The sequence below is a fragment of the Podarcis tiliguerta genome (genome assembly GCF_965153285.1).
Source record: "Podarcis tiliguerta genome assembly, chromosome: 1".
Taxonomy (NCBI): Eukaryota; Metazoa; Chordata; class Lepidosauria; order Squamata; family Lacertidae; genus Podarcis; species Podarcis tiliguerta.
In genome coordinates, this window is record NC_139534.1 from 35,763,107 (window position 1) to 35,782,647 (window position 19,541).

Here is a 19,541-nt window from a genome sequence, read left to right on the forward strand (position 1 = left end):
CGGGAGGGGAAATCAAGAGGGCAAAGGCGGAAGTAAGCCAATGGGCGGAGGCGAAGAGGAGTAGAGTCGGAGAAAGAGACGCAGGAAACCCGTTGACTCGGAGCCGCTGCGCTTGTAAATAGATCGGCGCCCTCACGCGGGGGTCACGTGATAGAGGTGTGCGCTCTCACGCGCGGAGGTTGCCGGGAGGGCACTCATCAGAGCTTGGCGGCGGGAGCTCGGAGTAACGGCGGCGGGCGGGAGCCGAGAGCGAGAGTGACGGCGTGGGGGGGGGGGGGAGAGAGAGAGGCGCTCGCTCGCTTGCTCGGGAGTTTCCTGTGAGCGTCGCAGGTAACGGTCGGTCCAGGACGTGGTTTTGAGGAGGGTGGGGGGAAGGTGAGCGCGCGGGAGCTGCGTGGAGGAGGGCGGGGCTCAGTTTAAAATGCCTCACCTTGGCTACGGGTTTTTTGGGTGGTGGTTTTTTAAAACGGGACGGTGGTTCTGAAGCGGTTCAACGGCTCTTGCACCTGCCCTCTCGCCCTATAAGCTGGGAAGGCGTGTTGGGCTGCTCTTTTCCTCAAGGCGAAATAGTGGTGGGCTGGGGGGGGGGGGGCTCTCGGGAAGAAGCGGCTGGAAGGCTGGACACCCTGGTGGGATTCTGCAGGGACCTAGGCAGGCTAGTCCCGGATAATACTATTTGCAGCCCACTTGGTTATAATCTGTTCTTGACATTGACGACATCATGCCCATGGTGTGTTTTGAGTTTAAGCACCTTTTTTTGCATTTACGTGGCAGCCCTGTCAAAGTTACAGCAACCATATAGAATATTGAAAAGTTCATTTATTTCAGTAGTTCAACTTAAAAGGTGAAACTAATAGATGAGATAGACTCAGGACATGCAAAGTGAGATATGTCAAGCCTTTATTTGTTATAATTGTGATTATCATGGCATACAGCTGATGAAAACCCCAAATTAATAGTCTCAGAAAATTAGAATAGTAAATGAAATCAGCAAAACAAGGATTGCAAATAGAGCGATATTGGACCTCTGAGAAGTAGAAGCATGCATATGTACTCAGTACTTGGTTTGGGCCCCTTTTGCATCAATTACTGCCTCAGTGCGGCATGGCATGGATGCTATCAGCCTGTGGCACTGCTGAGGTGTTATGGAAGACCAGGCTGCTTCAACAGCAGCCTTCAGCTCTTCTGCATTGTTTCACCTGTAGCTTCTCCCTACCTCCAAATAGATAGAGAAACTGTTAAGTATTGAGGACAAATATAGGAATTAGAGGCTGGCTGAGTGTTGACATACATAAAGTGTTTGTAGGTGGCATAAATTGCACATGTATTATTTCTGAAGTGTCTTGACTTTGCTGTATTTGACAGCACATCCTTCTTCCATTTCAGCCCTCGTACTACTTGACATGTGTTGTGTAAATTGCTCCTGCCAAACTTCCAGTTGAAAATTATAGTGTGTGAGCCCCTCAGGGTAGGAATCTGGTTTCTTGTTCTTTGTAAAGTATCATGTCTGTTTGTTTAGATCATTTGCATGCCCACTTCAACCAAAAAGGGCTCCCAGAATGGCTTCCATAAAATGAATAAAAACAAGACAGTCACTGCCTAGAGGCTCACAGTCAAAAAACAAATCACACAAGGGACAGAGATGGAAAAGAGAAAGCAAACTCAGGCACCAATTCAAACAGTAGTTCCTACAGTGACTAGCTAGTATAGAAACAGATTGGTTGGCATCAGAGATGTCTGATGGAGTTGGTCTTTCAGCAGAGCTGATGGGATGAGAGCCCTACTTCCCATTTCTCCTTCTGACATAGCCTGATGGAATTGCTACTGCCAGGTGACAGTTGATGGTGCTGTATAAATATAATACTGTGGTGATAAAACTATGAAGTTATAAACAAAGATAAGAAATGGAGGACTGTGGTATATATATGGCCAGCTGGTATGAGATGAGTAAACTGAAGCGGATTGGGTTTAAATGGAGGTCAAAATTGGGTTGGAGACTGCCTACTGTAAAGTCCCCCCCCCTTTCCCCCCTAAAAACTGAATGCAAAAGTAGCACTGGAGTAAATTAATCTCTTTATTGTGGCTATCACTACTGCTTTTCAAATGCTCGGTTTTTTCTGAGCTACAGGGGCTTGTCTCTACTCTACAGTGCTTGTCCCACTGCTTTCTGCGTATTGATGTTTGTTCCGATTCAGCAGTAACAGTCAGTTTTCCCCGGGGAAAGCAGTGGGGCAAACAGAAAACTGTACATAGTCTTAATGTCAGCAACCTGTCTTCTGCCTTGGGTTCCATTATGCAAGAAAGTGGGATATAAATTAATAAAATAATTGGTTTAAAGCATCTGGCTGTGTTTTCTTTTATGAAAAGTATTGATTAAAACTAGGTGCATAAGAGTAAGCTGTGGTCTTTTATTGTATTCAGTTAAATAAGGTACTGAAATTTGCACACTTCCCTTCCCAAAATCAGCTTTGAGTCACCGCACATTAGAACCCCTGGAACTGGAAGATGGTCCCATATGACTTGCCCTAGCTGTGACTATGTTCAACCATGGTTTAACATTATGTGAACAAGGTAGCTAATTATATTTTGCCATGTTGTCCACACCAACAAAATGTGGTTAGCAGTAATTGTGGTTAGTTTTAAACAAGCCAACTTTAAACTGTGGTTTTTGCAGCTGTACTTTTAAAACCACAACTCTGAGGAAGGTGGCAAGCTATGCTGAATTAGAAGTAACTACACAGGAGGAAAGGTTTGAGCCAAAGGCTAGGCGTGGCATGTCATGTTATGCTAAACTGTGGTTTGAACATAGCTACTGTGCCTATCCCAAGTTTATTTTTGTTCAAGGTACTGTTCAAGCACGATGATCCTACCAATATATGTAAGTAGGAAGGAAATGGGGGTTTTGCACCCTGGAGTCATATGCACCTGACATAAGCCCATCTCAGTGTTGTATTGAGCCCAAAACTTGTGAAGAGCTTTTATTCATGATGCACTCAATTATAGGCAAAATAGATATACAGTGGTACCTCGGGATGCGAATGGGATCCATTCCGGAGCCCCGTTCGCATCCCAAACAGAACGTAAAACGCGACAGCATGTCTGCGCGGGTTGCGTTTCACCGCTTCCATGCATGTGCGTGACGTCATTTTGACCATTTGCGCATGTGTGAGTGGCGAAACCCAGAAGTAACACCCTCTGTTACTTTCGGGTCGCCACGGAGCACAACCTGAAAGCGCTCAACCTGAAGCGTATTTATCCCGAGGTATGACTGTAAAGGCTTAGTTTTGGATTACCCCAGATGATATATACCCAGGAAAGAGATGCTTTAATGTTGTGCCTAGCTCAACATTTTATATTTGCTTGAAATACGTAGTGTGAATGTTGGGGTATATTAATTGGAGCCAAGTCTTGTTTCAGGGTGAAGATCTCACAGTCCCTTATGCATCGTGTGTATTTTCCAAAGAAATGAAATTAGTGTCTGAGCATTACACTTCATATCACTTTCACACAGACCATGGTTTGGGCAGATGCTGACATGCATACTCTCTCTTGCTTTCTGAATGGTGACATGCAGTCAGGTGTTGTGAAGTGAGGCACTGGGTAAGGCTGCATAGCTGCTGCCCTGTTTTATTCCCAAAGTGTCTGAGCCCTGCTATGATTGGGCCCAGAGATTCTGAGGAAATGAGGATGGCAGTAGCTGTTGTTTTGCCCTGCCTTCCTCAGTGGTGGACTGAGTTCCACCAGCTGCCCCTATTGCTGCTTGCCCAGCCTGTTAAGTTAATTCTGTCAGTGTGGAAAGCAGCACCGAACAGCACTGGACCACTGCAGAGATGATTGGTGGAGCTAAACCTGGCACTGAGAAGAAAAGCACTGGGCAAAGCATCTACACTGTTTTCATTTTTCGGGGATCACTGAGCATCTTATTCAGTGCCCCTTCCAACTTGGCACCAGCCCTGCTTGCAAGAAAATGAAGTTTAAAACTAAACACAATTTTAAGACTTGCAGAGAATAATGTTCTAGTGTCATGCATATGATTTGTAGTGGCCCACAGCTTATTTGGGGTCCACAGGTATGCACATTTCAGGCTTCTGTTGAATAAGGAACCATAAAACGATGCAATGCCAGTCTTATGTGTGAGGAAGTTCTGCTGTAACGCAAAATGTTTCTCTTTTAGGGCTTGAATTACAATGAGCAAACGCAAGCTAAAGGAGGATAGCTTTACAAATGGGGAATGCATATCAAAGGTTAGTATAATTGCTTGAATGGGAGAAACAAAGTTATAAATGGGGGGGAGGGTTTGCTGACAAGTATGTATGTCCTACTTGCACATGTTGATTCTTTTGCGACTCGTGTATGTACAAATGATGCATTTGTGGAGAGATTTATGTTTTATATTCTATGTTTGCATTTTGTTAGCTGTTTTGGGACCCAGAAGGAGAATGGCAAGATATAAATTGTGAAAATAAATCAATAACAAATTTGTAGCTTACTAACTTCCACAGGATAAGAGAAAATTGTTAAATGACAGCTGGCTGTGCTGTGCATATTTAATGTCTCTATAACTCAATATATGCAGGTACAAAGACTATTGCGTGAAAGGTTCTGTCACCAGAGTCAAAATGGGAAGTTGTTTGGAATTGAGCTCCAATACAAGTAAGGAAACGGTGTGTTTATGTTTGTTTCAGATAACCCCTTTACTGATCTTGTGGACTTTAAACTGCAAGTTTAGTAGATAACAAGATTTCAAAGATTTGTCCCCCAAATACTGGTTTCTTACCCATCCTCAAAGGGACTCTAAAAAGACTAAAACATATTCATAGGGAGGGAGGAAATGTTCCCAGTGGTTCTTATGACATATCTCAAATGAAAGCTCTGGCTATCACAGTGCCATTTTCCTCCCAGCCTTAATGGATCATTTCACTGAACGTGGTAGAAAAGCAACAGCCATACTCGTCCCAGAATTCTTTTCAGTAACATGGTCTCAAGTCAGCACCATAGCAGCTATTACATTAAGGAGGATGAGGGGTTCTAATCCTAACGCAGCATCACTTGACTTGACACAGGGCTCAAAAAGAAGTGAGTTACTAGGTACCCACCAGTAAATAATGTGTTGGTGAAGAGAAGACAGCAGAAACTCTTTCATCATTTTTTTTTAAAAAATTGAATAGTTCATAACCATTAAAATGATACGAAATCAAATACAGTGGTACCTCGGGTTACACACGCGTCAGGTTACAGATGCTTCAGGTTACAGACTCCGCTAACCCAGAAATAGTACCTCGGGTTAAGAACTTTGCTTCAGGATGAGAACAGAAATCGTGCAGCAGCAGGAGGCCCCATTAGCTAAAGTGGTGCTTCAGGTTAAGAACAGTTTCAGGTTAAGAATGGACCTCCAGAACGAATTAAGTTCTTAACCCGAGGTACCACTGTATAAAGCTAGTCAAAATTACCCTACTTATTAAAATAAATTTGTACCTAATTTTTTCAAAGAGCTTAGAGATATACTTACAGAGCCTATAAATCTAGGGTTAGAATTTGTCGGTAAAGATTTGTTTTTTTAATTAACTGTCCTTTTCCCCCCCTTCCATGAAGAAAGCTAGCTTCTTGAGAATCAGAAAAGCATTTAAATGACAATTGCACAGACAAATGTATTCTGTTCTATTTCTTGGTGTCATAATGTGTTTTCTGGATGGGTAAAGGGAGGTGGGCTGAGACTTTTTTAAAATAATGTGATTTTGTTTCTCTGAGATGGAATTTGATATCTGAAATTATTCCAGGTCTAAAGTTATTTGTATTCCTCATTCTCTCTCTCTTCATCCCTTACTCAGACAATTACTCGAGCTTCTGAAACGTACTGCTATCAATGGTGAAAGCAACTCTGTACTCATTATTGGACCTCGGGGATCAGGGAAGACTCTGGTAATATTTAATTCCATTTAGTTTTTATATATTGAGTCCCATGTGGAAAGTTGTAACTTAATGTACCGCATGAAAATTATCAGTGAAATTCATTTTCTTATAAATCAAATGCTGGCTTTGTGGTGAGAGGGAAGAAATTTGTTTCATAATGATGTTAAACCGAATTCACCAGCCTATGCATTTTTGGTACATAGAATGTGACTCTCAGAGCCTTTAACCTTGCTTTAACTTGTTTAGTTGTGTGCTTTCTTTCAAACATTTGAGATGCTTTAGCTTCTTAATGTGCTATTTTATTAGAGTTTCTACCTTTATTCTACATCTTTTATTCTATATTGATCTCTTGACTAGAAAAATCCTTTCTAAACTGCATAAATAAAACTGTTTTCTAACTAAGCTTTATTTTCTAGTTTTGATAGGATTATATGCTATGGTATCCATCCAGTAAGGGGAGGCTCTTTGAACAAGTATGTTCTCCTCCATCCTTTCCACCTTCTCAGGCTGTTCTGAAGGATCCCCATATCCTCTTGGGATTTGAGGAAGATGCAGGGGGATCAGGATACCCTTGGCTGCAAATTTCACTCTTTGGCATGCTTCCTGACTAATACCATGTAGGGAATTGATACTTTTAATCCCTTGCTTTTATTTGTTATTATATTTATTTATATCCATTTTTAATGATACAAATCCTTATATGTAAAACCAAAATAAAACAATGAAGACAATATCAAAACATACTTGTCAGGATCTTTCCCACAAGCCGCTTACTGGTGGATAGCCCTGTTGTGGGAAGGCATAGGCCACCTGTAATAGGAGCAAATCTCTACTATTTTTCCTCTGTCATACCATTTTTTTTTCATTTGTTGCAATTACGAAATAACTTTTAAAAGCTGCAACAAATGTTACATTCCACTTGATGCATTTAAAAGGTTGCGGTTTTAACATGTTCTTTATTGGAAACCAGAAGTAGTCTTAAATGTAAATGAACAATTATTTGTTCAGGTTCAAATGAAACTTTCTATGCACAGAAAGGACTTAAATCCATTGGGAATGCCACAGATAGAAGCAGGAATATGTTTATAGCAGTTTTTTTCTACAGATTGCCATTCTGTCCGAGAGGTTACCCCAACCCACCAGTGCAGACTTTTAGCACCATGGGGTACAGTGGAAAAATAAGTAGAAATCATTTTCTTCTCTTCTCAGCTCAGCTCTCTCTCCGCCCCCCGCTCCCAAATCCTGTGCTGGAATCCAGTCCCTTTTATAAACAGATTTTCGATTTTTGCTATTGTAATAGTATAAGTCATGCCCATAAAAACTTGTTTCAGTTTTAAATCCTGATACTATGTAGTAAGCATATGGCATAAGAATTTATGTTTTGTTTTATTTCTTCCTAGTTAACATGTCATGTCTTAAAGAAGCTCATGGAAGTAAAGGAAGTAAGAGAAAACGTCTTACAAGTTCATTTAAATGGTATGTAATTTGGTCACATCAGCTGAATGTCCTTGAAGATAGTGCTAATTGAGCCTTGTAATTTTGTACTGATCTATTTCAATTAATAGTTGCAAGGAATTGTAGTATCTACTGGCAGCAGAGATAGAATTGTACATAAAAGCTCTATAAAAAGCTGTGTTAACATAAAAGCCATGTTAACATAGGGTAGCTTCATGAAAACCAGGTATATAGCCTCATGTGAGCAGACATCCACATGTGCAGTGGAATTTCTGTTATCCACCTTGCATCCTTCTTGCAAGTCTGCCCCAGATGATCCACTAACCACCCAGGGTAGATTGCCAGGAACAGGCTACCGAGGGAGGAGAGAAAAGAAAAGTCATGGTGCGTAGGTGGAAGTTCATCCTGTTCACACATGGAAGTTGGATACCACTATATATTATCAGTTTTAACAATGGGTTGCTTTAAAGGGTTGAGATTCAACAACTTACTGTTTAGCACAAACCATACTTTGTTGTCAATCTGAGCAGGCAAGCAGATTTTCACTTTCCTTCCAAGAATTGCAAACCCTGCTGTAGTCTGTAGGTCTTGTTCAAAGGGCATGTACAAACCATGGCTATGGTTTTTTTTCCTAGACAGGATTTGAATGTGTGAGGTGAAGGAGTTGGAGAAGGGAGTATGCAAGCTCAAGGCTTACTCATATAATACCAAACAAGGCTTTGTTGCACTTGAACTGGCTAGCTTTCATCATTCTGAAACTAAGGATCCAATGCATCTTTGAGAAAAATGAGCATGTGAGCCTTGGATTCTTAATGACATTTCTAAAATTTGCTTTGGATGCTACTATTTGTTGAAATATAAAATGCATTCTTTTTTCTGTCTTTCTAGTGGGGTTTTTAGAATTTCCAAATCTAGACTATTACATGTATTTGCAATTGTCTTCTAGGGTTATTACAGACCAATGATAAAATTGCTCTTAAGGAGATTACAAGACAGCTAAATCTAGAAAATGTGGTTGGAGATAAAGTTTTTGTAAGTAAAACATTTAGCTGTACTTAAAAATATATAGTCCACATTGATGTACTCTTTCAACTTGTAACTATATCCATATGCTACGAAATCATAAAACCGTATAAGGGACATTGCAAACGCAATTCTCCCTTTTAGATTTCTTAGACTGCAACACAACCAGCTGGGTTATTATTATTTAATTGTTTATTGTTATACTCCCACTTACCTGAAGGCAGAAAAAATGTCATCATTCCTATGTTGTCCCTCCCCTTTAGTGACATTTTTTTCAGTCCTTGCTTGAAGCAGGTATTTATATTATTATTAATATGCCACCCACCTGACTGAGTTGCCCCACTCTGGATGGTTTCCAACAAAATAATAATAAAAGCCCTATAAAACAGCCATTAAAAACTTCCCTGTAGAGGGCTGCCTTCACATGTCTTCTAAAAGTCATATAGTTATTTATCTGTTTATCTCCTGCAACTGATTATTCCGCTCTGATTACACTTTACACTTTGTAGAAGCTGTTGCATTTTTATTTTTTGCAATAGCATACAGTTCTACAAAATACAATGGATAGGATTCTGGGGGTGTTGTTCTGGGGGTCCCCCCCCCAAAAGAAAAGCCAATTTCAGGTGGTACAGTGGTGGTGGGAGGAGAGGGGGAAGCCCTGCTGCACAAATGGGAATGTTTGTGCATGGGTTCTGCAGATAGGCACTCGTTTGGTGAATCCTGCTACATGTTTTTATTTTAAAGCTTAATATCTACCAGGTAATCATTCAGATGTTCTTATCTTTTAGGGTAGTTTTGCAGAAAACCTCACATTTCTTCTTGAAGCATTAAAGAGAGGTAAACATACTTTCTTGGTGATTAATAACATGTTATTGGGGGTTAATGACAAACACTGTGACCACCTACTCCATCCAGATTACTAACTGGTATCCATTAGCATTTCTACAACCCCTGTTTTAAAGCAGCTGCGCTGGTTGCCTGTTTTTTTGCAGGCTCAGTTCAAGCTGCACACTTTGGTATTTAAAGCTCTAAGCAACTTAGGCCCCAAATATCTGACAGCCTGACTCCTTCTCTACTGTCTGCTTCTTTCAGACCATTAAGATCAGCAGAGGAACCCCTCTTGGTATTTCTGTGTCCCACAGAAGTTTGCCTTTGGCCACTAGGGAGTGGGTATTCTCTGTGATAGCCACTAAATTATGGAATTCTCTCCACACTGAGGTGCATCTATCATCTTTGTGGTACAATTTTCACTGTATGCTGAAAACGTGCCTCTTTACCCTGATCTTTGTAACTTTATTCTCTGTTTTTTATATTGTAGTTTCACTGCTACATTAAATATTAGTATCATTCTATTTTAAATTGTATCATTGTTTTGTCACAACCCTCCCTGGGGCCTTATGGTGAAGGGTGGGTAAGAAAATCTGTAACTTAAATACTGCAGTAAAGGAACTGAAGTGAAATGTTTGGTGGCTTTGCCTTCTTACAACGAATTGGAAGTTCTTGCTAAATTGCAAGTTATGTTACAGTTTTTTCAGTTGCTTGCAAAGAGATACCTGTTGAGCTAGTGGAAGTCTTTGTGCAGAACCACTTAGTTGAATTGGGTCCCTAATATTTACCTGTTTGTTTTATGTATTAGGTGACCGTGCTCACAGTTGCCCGGTGCTGTTCATCCTAGATGAGTTTGATCTGTTTGTTCATCATAAGAACCAGACGTTGCTGTATAACCTCTTTGATGTATCCCAGTCAGCACAGACACCTATAGCTGTTGTTGGTCTGACTTGTAGACTGGTAAAATGAATTTAGTTTTCTCTTAATATATGTCGCCACCAGTGCATGTAAATTCAGACGGTGACTAGTAAAGATGCTTCTCTTTAATTGTCTAGAGACCCTGTGGAGGGAAAAGTAAGAAACTTTTAGGGATTGTGAATCATTTTCATTACTAAATAAAGAATGCTACTTTAACCACACTTAGTAGAACTTCCTGTGTGTGCTACTGGAGTTGAAATAGCTTAGTCGCGTAATACTGCTAATAGTATTTGTGTTGGTAGAAAAGATTCTGTTCCTCTTCTAATGAGGGTTGATTGAGAAATCTTAACATGAAATACCTGTTCAAATGATCATTTTTAATAGATAATACAATTCATATAAAAATAATTTAAATAAGTTGCCAACACTGGTATGCCTAATAAACTGAAAACTAACCTAGATATTTGATAGTAACTGAGATCTCTAGAATTTTCTGTGGCAAGCATTTAACCTATGTATACAGAATTTCAAATGAACTGTTTTATAACGTATGTATTGAAGTTGTCATTCTGCAGAGCTGGCAAATGCTCAAGCATAATTCTGAGGTCAGTTTGCATCCTTAAAAAGTAAAAAAAAAGGTTAAAAAGTTATCTAGCAATTGATATGTTTTCTCGTAGATTTTTTATGTTTTTGTTCTGTTTGCAATTTTTCACTAGGACATTCTTGAACTCATGGAGAAGAGAGTGAAGTCAAGATTTTCACACCGGCAAATATACTTAATGAATTCATTTGATTTTAAAAAATATCTGAATATTTGTAAAGAACAGTTATCCCTGCCTGCAGAATTTCCAGAAAAGTCCTTTATTCAGAAATGGAATAAGAATGTACAGGTAATTGAAATAATAGTAATAATAAGTCAATTGAAATTTCTTGCTGAAGATATTCAAACTGCTGGGTAACAGCGCTTATACAGCTTAAAAAGGAATGCATTGGAATGTACATATTCTAGTCGAAATTAGGATCCAAGTTATTGTGTCTGTTAGTGCACAGACTTCCACTTGTGAAATGGAAATTTCCCCTCCTCTTCCTTGCAAATGCCCCTTTGGTGGCCTCAAAATCAGCTCTGGATAGTTTGGGGACCCTTGGAGCAGATTTTGGAGTTGCATGGGAGGAGAGGAAAGGAAAGTCTTGTGTGAGCAGAGTTCTGTGTACAAGCCATCATTTCTAATTTTAAAAGGAGTAGAAAAATTGCATATCAAGTATTACTTGAAGGTATTTTATTGCTTCCCTACATTCTGTTTTCAAAACCAGCCACCATGTACATCTAGCACTGGTATCTGCCTCTGTAATTAAAAATTAGTTTGAAAATTGCAATACTAGATTGTAGAGTTCTAGCTTTGTGAGTTTGATGGACTTCCATTTCATGCAGCTCAATGTGGTGCCTTCCATAGTTCTAGATGTGTAGCTGAAGAAGTGTGTATCTGAAGAAGTGAGCACGCACACAAAAGCTTTTGCCAAGAACAAACTTAGTTGGTCTCTAAGGTGCTATTGGACAATTTTTTTATACAGTATATTTAGATTGAAGAGTGAAGATCTCAAACACTGTTATGAAGAGCAACTATGGTAAAATTACTGCATTTATCACATTTTTAATACAAGACCCCTTTCAAACAGGTACATAAAAATCTCCCAAAGTGAGGTAAATTAGTACATAATGACATCATCCTATAAACTGAGTTTTACTAAAGTTTCAGCTGGGGAGAAAAAAACAGTTTTTATTAGTATTTTAGTACTTGCTTTGAAAGGTGATTGAGAGCAAAGTTTTCATCCAACTGGTCCAATCCAAATAACTATTGTACTGGTCATTGGCCATGACAAATCTGAATAAATATAAGCAAAATAAGTACAAGCAAAAGGAATGCCGCACCACAAATAATAGTCTCTATTTAGATCTCTTTGTCTCCCTTACAGTTCACTGCCGTATGGTCCAGCGTCTTCTTTCTGATCTTTTTGTTAAAGCTAACCACATGGATTGCTTTTGATAAATTATAACAGATTATATTTTTGTGATCTTCCCTGAATCACTTTGTATTATCTTATCAACTGTGTTATCCTACCGCCTGTATAAAAATGTTTAGGTGAATTAAGATGACTAGGTTGCTTAACAATTACTGATTTTGAAAATAATGTTTTAGTCTCTCTTAGAAGACCAAAAGGTGCAAGATGTACTGCAAAATCAATTCCATTATAGTAAAGACCTGCGGTCTCTCTTCATGTTGTTGGTAAGATCTTGGCACGTTTATTTCTGACTCACATTTTACTGCTGTTCATGGAAATAAACTGATACTTCTAGTTACGAATTGAGTTAATAACAACTACTATATAAAAGAAAACTAATATGGAAAGGAATATGTTTTGATACAGCATGCTGGCTTGGCCCTTTTCTAGTGGTAAATGTTTTTCTGAGGATGGGATCCAGAGTTCACTCTTGCCACCAGCAGTATTCCCTGAGCAGAGTTCCACTCAGGAGATGCACTTAAGGGCAGAAGGTGATTACCCCTCCTGTAGCTCATAGTAACACTTTCCCATGGAGCAGTGTGGAAAGTCTGTGCCTTTTAAGTTCTAATAAAATTCTGCAAGTCCGACTTCAGTGATGTACTTGTGAGTCAAACCACTTCAAGATTTTGATGGCAATAAATACAGAGAAGTCTTAAAATAATATACAGTTCTATTTGCTAATGATCACAGCCATTGCTTGTGCAGTACAAGGCTCCCTGTTGACTCTCATGACATTTATTATGTTTGGTGTGTCTTACTGTCTTAAGAGCCCCCTCCAGACCACTGGAAGGACCTGTATACAGTTAGGAATGTTAAATATTTCCCCTTTCTTCTGTTTTATGTATTCTGACTGCAGGATTTGGGTTCAGAAACTGTGTAGAGAAACAAGTTTATTGAGGTTCTGTCTCTGGCCTGGTTTGAATATAACATTCCAGGCTCTATAAACCATTTCTTAGGAGACCAGGGACCCATGTCATGCCCTCATGCTTGTCTCTTGCCCCTCCTCTCTGCCTGCATACTAGCTTTAGTGAGGATATATTGGTTTCTCCTAAACAAGAAATATTTGTTAAGTCTGAAGAGGAAATTCTGCTTTAAAACCACATTTACTGTTTGGTGTGGGCAGTATCCAAAGTGGGTTAACTCCTGCTTGCTTGTCAGGCATAGAATCGTGTGACTTGGCTTTTTGTACTGTTCCCTCTCCAAAAGAATTCTTCTCCATTTCTTCCCTACCTTTCAAAAGGAGCAATTGCGGCATCCCTTTCTCCAAAGGAAACCCCTGCCCCAAGACCACCACTTTGCTTTCCTCAGGGAAGTTTCTATTGTGGGGAGAGCTCTATTGCATGTTCCTTCATTACCGTACAGTGACTTCACCCACTGAAGGTCTTGCATAGCTTTTACATATTCTGCCTTAGATATCGCCAACACTACACAAGTCATGGAGTGTTGGTACTGTGCAAGTTTTTTCTGGTTGGTGTGCGGAAGTATTCAAGACCATACCTTTACTAATATGTGCATATTTTCAACAAGGAGCCCTCACCCTTATGGGTGGCCATCTCCTTGTTCAAAATTGCACCACAAGAGGTCTTCACCTCTTCAATTCCTCCATCACAACCCACTGTTCCCTTAACTTCCTTCTATAACTGTATTTTTCTGCTACAGTATTGGCCGTGGCCTCAAACTTGGGAAGGACTTTCAGAGAGGGCATAGTGCCAAAAAGCCCAGTCACATGATTTTCTGCCTCCTTTCAAAATAGGAGTTCACAGACCAACCAGAAAGAACCTTCACTTGTAAGTACCAATTTTCCAATCTCCACGCTGCAAACATTAATTTTTTTAAGAGTAGTTCTCTTTATAATGCAGCCGAATTGGACTTAAATCCATCTAAGTTGTTCTTGGTCTGATAAAACATTGCATTACATTTTCTGATTGCCTCCTGAGCATTGTGTGTTGTTTCCAAAATTACTTCTATTTCAAAGAGTAAAATAAGTAGGTGTAAAATTATCAAAGATCCTAAAAATGGATATTGCAATCAATATATAGCACTGTTGGATAGATTCTGCAGTAATACTCTCAGTTGAATGTTACAAACTATTTTGTATTGTAAATAACTATAGATGCTTTTATAATGACTTTAAGTCATTAAATATTTAAATGATTATTTTGTCTTCAGATGCTTGCTTCAAGTAGTATAACTGTGTCTCACCCGTATATCAATGCATCAGACCTTCTTGAAGCAGGCAAACACTGCAGAATGGACTCTAAAGCAAATATTGTACATGGTAAGATGACAGTGTGTACTTACTATCTTAAATTATGTGAGCAAGTTCTGAAATGCACTTTATGTGCTTTCTTTGTTTCAATTGGATCATCATGCCCCAAATAATGCTTTGAAGCATGCTGTGCAATTGGGTGTTTCTCCCTCTCCTCACTTGCTCTTCATCCTTTGTGGATCTCCAGATTCTCAGGGGTGGCTGAAGTGGGCACTAAATGCACGGTTTGTTGAGGCTAGTCTTGACACTGCCACACAGCAGTGTCTCAGTGGTAGATCATAAAAATTGGGGAGGTGGAATAAGGCAATGGTTGAAGTATGCTGTCGCCAGTGAGTTTATGGCTTTATGTTTAATAATAGTAAGACCTCAGGAGAGTGCAGCTCCTGCAACACAGGTGTTATACCGCGTGTGGGTACCAGTGGCCAGTAGCAACTGGGTTGCAAAATTCGGCACCAACTGCAGCTTCCAAATCAGCCTCCGTGGTCACACAACATAGAATGCATTACAGTGCTCAATCTTTCAGGTTACCACTGCTTCAACCACCATAGTGAAGCTATCCTAATCCAGGAATGGTTGCAGCAGATGTTGGTAAAAGGCTTTCTGAGCCATGAAAGTAACCTGCGCCTCAAGCAATAAGCCTAGATCCAGAGTGACCCCCCCCCCCCACAAAAAAGACTGCATAGCTGCTCCTTTAGAAAGGAGTTCAAGCTGCTGACAGCTCCAGACAATGGAACCACTCAACCACAGTGCTTCTGTTTTGCTAGAATTTAAGCTCAGTTTATTGGCCCTCATCAAACCCATACTGCATCCAGGAAGTGGTCCGGAATTTGCACAGCCTCAGCTGTAGGCTATTTGGTCTCTGAACCATCTGGGAAAGCTTCGCTGGCCAACAACTACAAGATACAGTGGTACCTCAGGTTAAGAATTTAATTCATTCCGGAGGCCCGTTCTTAACCTGAAACTGTTCTTAACTTGAAGCACCACTTTAGCTAATGGGGCCTCCTGTTGTCGCCGCGCCGCCGGAGCACGATTTCTGTTCTCATCCTGAAGCAAAGTTCTTAACCCAAGGTACTATTTCTGGGTTAGCAGAGTCTGTAACCTGAAGCGTATGTAACCTGAGGTACCACTGTACAACGTACCCAGGAAGTGGGGCAGGTCCTACCCAACAGGTTGCCATCTTGGGGTAAAACCATGTTAGGCTTAGGGTTATAATTAACCAAGTAGACTTCCTTTCCTTTATTTTATATTTGAAATGTAAAGTCAGCTTTCCTTTTGAAAGCTTGAAGGAAGAAATAATAAAAATAGTTTCAAATAGCTGTTAACATTTTAGATTAGGCATTTAAAAAGCTATACTGGCATGAAAATAGCTATTAAGAATTGTCTTCTTTCTCTAATAGGTTTGTCTGTGTTGGAACTCTGCCTCATAATAGCCATGAAACATTTAAATGATACTTATGGAGGAGAACCATTTAATTTTCAGATGGTTTATAATGGTAAGGTGGCATCAGATTCGTTACAAAATACGTAGTTTATTACCTCTAAAACAAAAGTGTAATATAATTTGTATTTGTTTTGATGTAGAGTACCAGAGGTTTGTACAGAGGAAGGCACACACAGTGTACAGTTTTGAGAAACCTGTTGTTATGAAGGTATGTACTTTACTACATTCTTTTGAAAGCTTCTGTTTTAGTGCCACAGGGGGCAAATAGTTTGAAATAAGATTGATAGAAGAACTGGAACTGTTAAGATTTAGCTCCCATTTTTTTAAAAAAAAAATATTCTAAAATGTTTTAGGGTTGTATGCTTTACATAGGTCTATAGTCTTTTCATTATTGTATTTGGTACTCTGCTGCCCTCTAGTGAACATTGTATGTATACATGTAGCTTTTATGCTGCAAATGAGGTTTTTTTGTGATGGAGATGCTGTTTTAGAAAATGAAACTAAACAGTCTAAAATAGAGGCAAGATTTTGCTGCATCTTAATTCTTATTCAGTAGCAAACTGTAATCTAAAATATCTGTAACTGCAAATTATGTTGAATTTATCTGTGGATGATGGGAAAAGATTCTAATGATGATTTGGATTTTTTTATTTTTAGGCTTATGAACACTTGCTGCATCTTGAATTGATAAAACCTGTAGAAGGACCATCTATGTGCACACAGAGAGAATACTTGCTAATGAATCTTCTTTTGGACAACAACCAAATTATGGATGCTCTGCAGGTTTACCCAAATTGCCCAACTGATGTAAAGCAATGGGCTACATCTTCAGTAAATTGATTGTGGATTTGAAATATTTGATGAGATTCTGGAAAGTGGTACTTGGTTACAAGTAAACCAGACGAAAAATCAGTGTTATCTATTGAAAGATGGCCTTTAAAAATGTTCTTCAACTGCCCAATGTACTTGATTAAAAAGTGTATCCCTCTTTTCTTTGGTTTATTTGTTAATATTTCCAAAGAAGTGGATTTTGATCTGCAACAGAAATCCAGTTTTCTGGGTGATACCCAGATTGGAGTGAATTCATTCGCTTGAGTCTGTTGCAGTGGATCTACGCTGTGTATGACTAGTGTTGCATACAGTCTGGTGTTTACATTTTTCTTTTGGTTGTTGTCTAATAAGTGAATAAAGGAAAATGTTTCTATTTTATTACAGCCGGGGAAAATATTCTGTTTGTGTCAGTCTCTCTTCTGCTAGTTTACCAGTTGTGTTTAGTTAAACTCTTATACTGAAATTTTTCTTATGTCTTCAGGAAGCTGATGGCAAATTATTTTGGATGTTGTAATAGTTAATACAGAGAAAACAGTTCTATTAAAGTCCTGATTAAAATTGTAGGACAACTTTTTGAGAAGAGGTAACTTGGGCTGACTGCCTGGCTGGCTTTGCTTTTCCTTGTGTAGGTATTTTCCATCTTACCACCTAGCAGTGGGTACTATAATTTGCAAAAAAAATATCAGTGTAAATACGTATATATGGATATATATGTGAACCTGTGGGGCGATTTAAATTGGAAGTTTAGAGTGGGGCAGTGATGGAGTGTGGAGCTTCAGTCTTCATGGAAGGCAGCTCCTAACCTGCACTACTCAGATAAAGAGAAATCAGCTTTAATAATTGTCTTGAATATCCCCCACAAACCAACTGCTTTCTTAATGCTCAAGGAGCCTTGTTTCCAAGCCTTTGGGCTACACTGTTGCATAGCTAAATGGGGGCTGTTAGCAGTTGTAGTTCAGCAACACACTTTTGTATCACCTCTGGCCGTTGGCTGTGTCCACAGGACCCAAGGTTTCTCATTCCAGCTGTACAGGGTCAATTGCTCATGTGGTTATTTTCATAATGTTTGGGGAGTGTTTCTAGCTCCTGGTTTGAAGGTTACTTCTCCAGTGGGGGCCCTCTAGATGATGATGTACTCTTTAACATCCCCAAGCAGAATTGCCAGGAATGATGGTAATTGTGTAGTCCAACAGCACTTGGGGGAATCGGGCTGGAGAAGGCTGCCTGTTTTAGTATGAGGAAACATTGTGCTGTGTTGTGCTGCACTTGTAAAATGTTTTTCTAAAAAAAATACTGATTCTTAGCCTTGCCTTCCCTCAAACCCAGCTGTCTACCTTTTGTTCTCTTGTCCTTATCACTTCTCATCTGATGTAGGACCTCTCTGTAGCCTTTACTGCTATATTAAACTGGTTCTTTATCAAAAACCCCTTTAATTCCTAGAAGTTTCAAGAGCAGCAGATAACTCATGATTCTTTGGAGCTAGTTTTTACTGTTGGATCTATATTATCAAAGCAGCTACTGGGCATTGGTATGTTTGTGCGAATTTAACTTGATTGTCTTGTTAGTACTTATTTCTAAACTACCTCATGTGTCTTTGCCATATATGCACGCTCTATTTTCTTCTGTAGCTTCTTTTAAAATTCTGAAATAGCTACACACCCGTACAGTAATCTTAAATTGATAGTAAATAAGGGGGCAGGGGGAGAGAAAAAACTGGATTTGTATTTTCAACTGTTTGATTGGATACAATACGTTATCAGCGCACCTTTTTGCACACTGTCATGGTAAACTATAAACTGCTGTTAAATAATGTATGTCATTTATTTTCTTTAGGAGATAGGGCCAGAGCACGTACACAATAGACTTCAGAAATGAGGAAATGTCGTTCTCAGTTGACTGTATTTTATCAGGCTATTGTAAAACTGTATGTGGATATTTGGCTTATTCGGCAGAACAAAACCACTTGATGAAAACCAGTTGTATAAGTAGATTTAAAATTGTGGCCCATTATGCACCAGAAAGAACTGTTTTGTGTCAGTAATATTTACGGCTATTTATATGACCAGTAGAAGGAACCCCCGTGTGTGTGTGTGTATACACATGCACACCTGTAAGTGCTCCAAATGACTGTATGTAAGAAAAAACTCCCCATGCTAGGATAACAATGACAGCAGCAGCAGATACAATTTAAGATCGCAGGTCTGTGTGATGCACTTTCCTGCAGTCCATCACCAAATTCCTCCTCCTCCCCAGTTGTAATCTGGTAGAAGTAGTAAGCTGGGTGAAGAGAAAGTATCATGGAGAGAGCTTCGCCTTTGGGAAGAAACATGTATGAATATCTGCTGCCACTTTAATTTGCAGTCCCAGTTGTTGTGTTAGATGTGATAGTGTCTTACACACACTTGGAAGACAGGGTTACCACCATAGTTCACAGTGCAGAATCAGACAATATAGGTGGGGGTGTTTTTTGGGGGTGTGTGTGTGGTATTTTCAGTCAAGGCCTGCATGCCTGCTATGCAAACAGTCAGGTATTCATCCACACAAGAGCAATTGAAGAGAGTATTGAGCAGCCTTTACTATCCCTTAACACTGGTATTGCTTTGGTAGTTAAGTATCAGACTTTCTCTTCTTCCCTCAGCCCGCCTTAGCTGCAACAAAAGAGCAGACAAGATCTCTTTATTGGTTATTTGTTTACTAGTATCAGGCAAATGTAACAGCTTATAGAGGGGAGAGTTCAGTAGCTCTTGGTCCATATGTTGTAGCCAGACAATCTGTAATCACAGGAGTGATTCCATCAACAGCCAGAAT

The 19,541-nt window shown here is 39.6% G+C and overlaps 2 protein-coding genes across 9 annotated transcripts in view; one reads left to right on the top strand and one right to left on the bottom strand.

Moving 5' to 3' along the window:
* KIF5C (kinesin family member 5C) overlaps positions 1 to 19,541 on the bottom strand; it is a 312,660-nt gene that overhangs the window by 256,698 nt on the left and 36,421 nt on the right. The window lies entirely within an intron of this gene.
* On the top strand, positions 21 to 17,111 carry ORC4 (origin recognition complex subunit 4). Of its 8 annotated transcripts, none has more exons than XM_083411488.1 (15): positions 164 to 330; positions 1,387 to 1,468; positions 4,175 to 4,244; positions 4,577 to 4,653; positions 5,829 to 5,919; positions 7,311 to 7,386; positions 8,312 to 8,397; positions 9,177 to 9,225; positions 10,025 to 10,176; positions 10,851 to 11,024; positions 12,330 to 12,416; positions 14,362 to 14,470; positions 15,859 to 15,954; positions 16,043 to 16,110; positions 16,560 to 17,111. In XM_083411488.1, exons 3-15 carry the CDS (start codon positions 4,188 to 4,190, stop codon positions 16,740 to 16,742), a joined length of 1,305 nt encoding a protein of 434 aa, XP_083267614.1. In that variant the 5' UTR covers positions 164 to 330; positions 1,387 to 1,468; positions 4,175 to 4,187; the 3' UTR covers positions 16,743 to 17,111. The 8 variants fall into 8 exon arrangements, with proteins under 8 accessions (XP_083267612.1, XP_083267619.1, XP_083267613.1 ...); XM_083411489.1 differs by lacking the exon at positions 164 to 330 and adding an exon at positions 341 to 375; XM_083411490.1 differs by lacking the exon at positions 164 to 330 and adding an exon at positions 474 to 572.

Coding starts and splice junctions, on each gene's coding strand:
- ORC4 (XM_083411486.1), top strand. CDS start 4,188: ATGAGCAAACGCAAGCTAAAGGAGGATAGCTTTACAAATGGGGAATGC. Junction 9,226..10,024: donor TCTTGAAGCATTAAAGAGAG/GTAAACATACTT, acceptor TTTATGTATTAG/GTGACCGTGCTCACAGTTGC. Junction 16,111..16,559: donor AGAAACCTGTTGTTATGAAG/GTATGTACTTTA, acceptor TTTTATTTTTAG/GCTTATGAACACTTGCTGCA.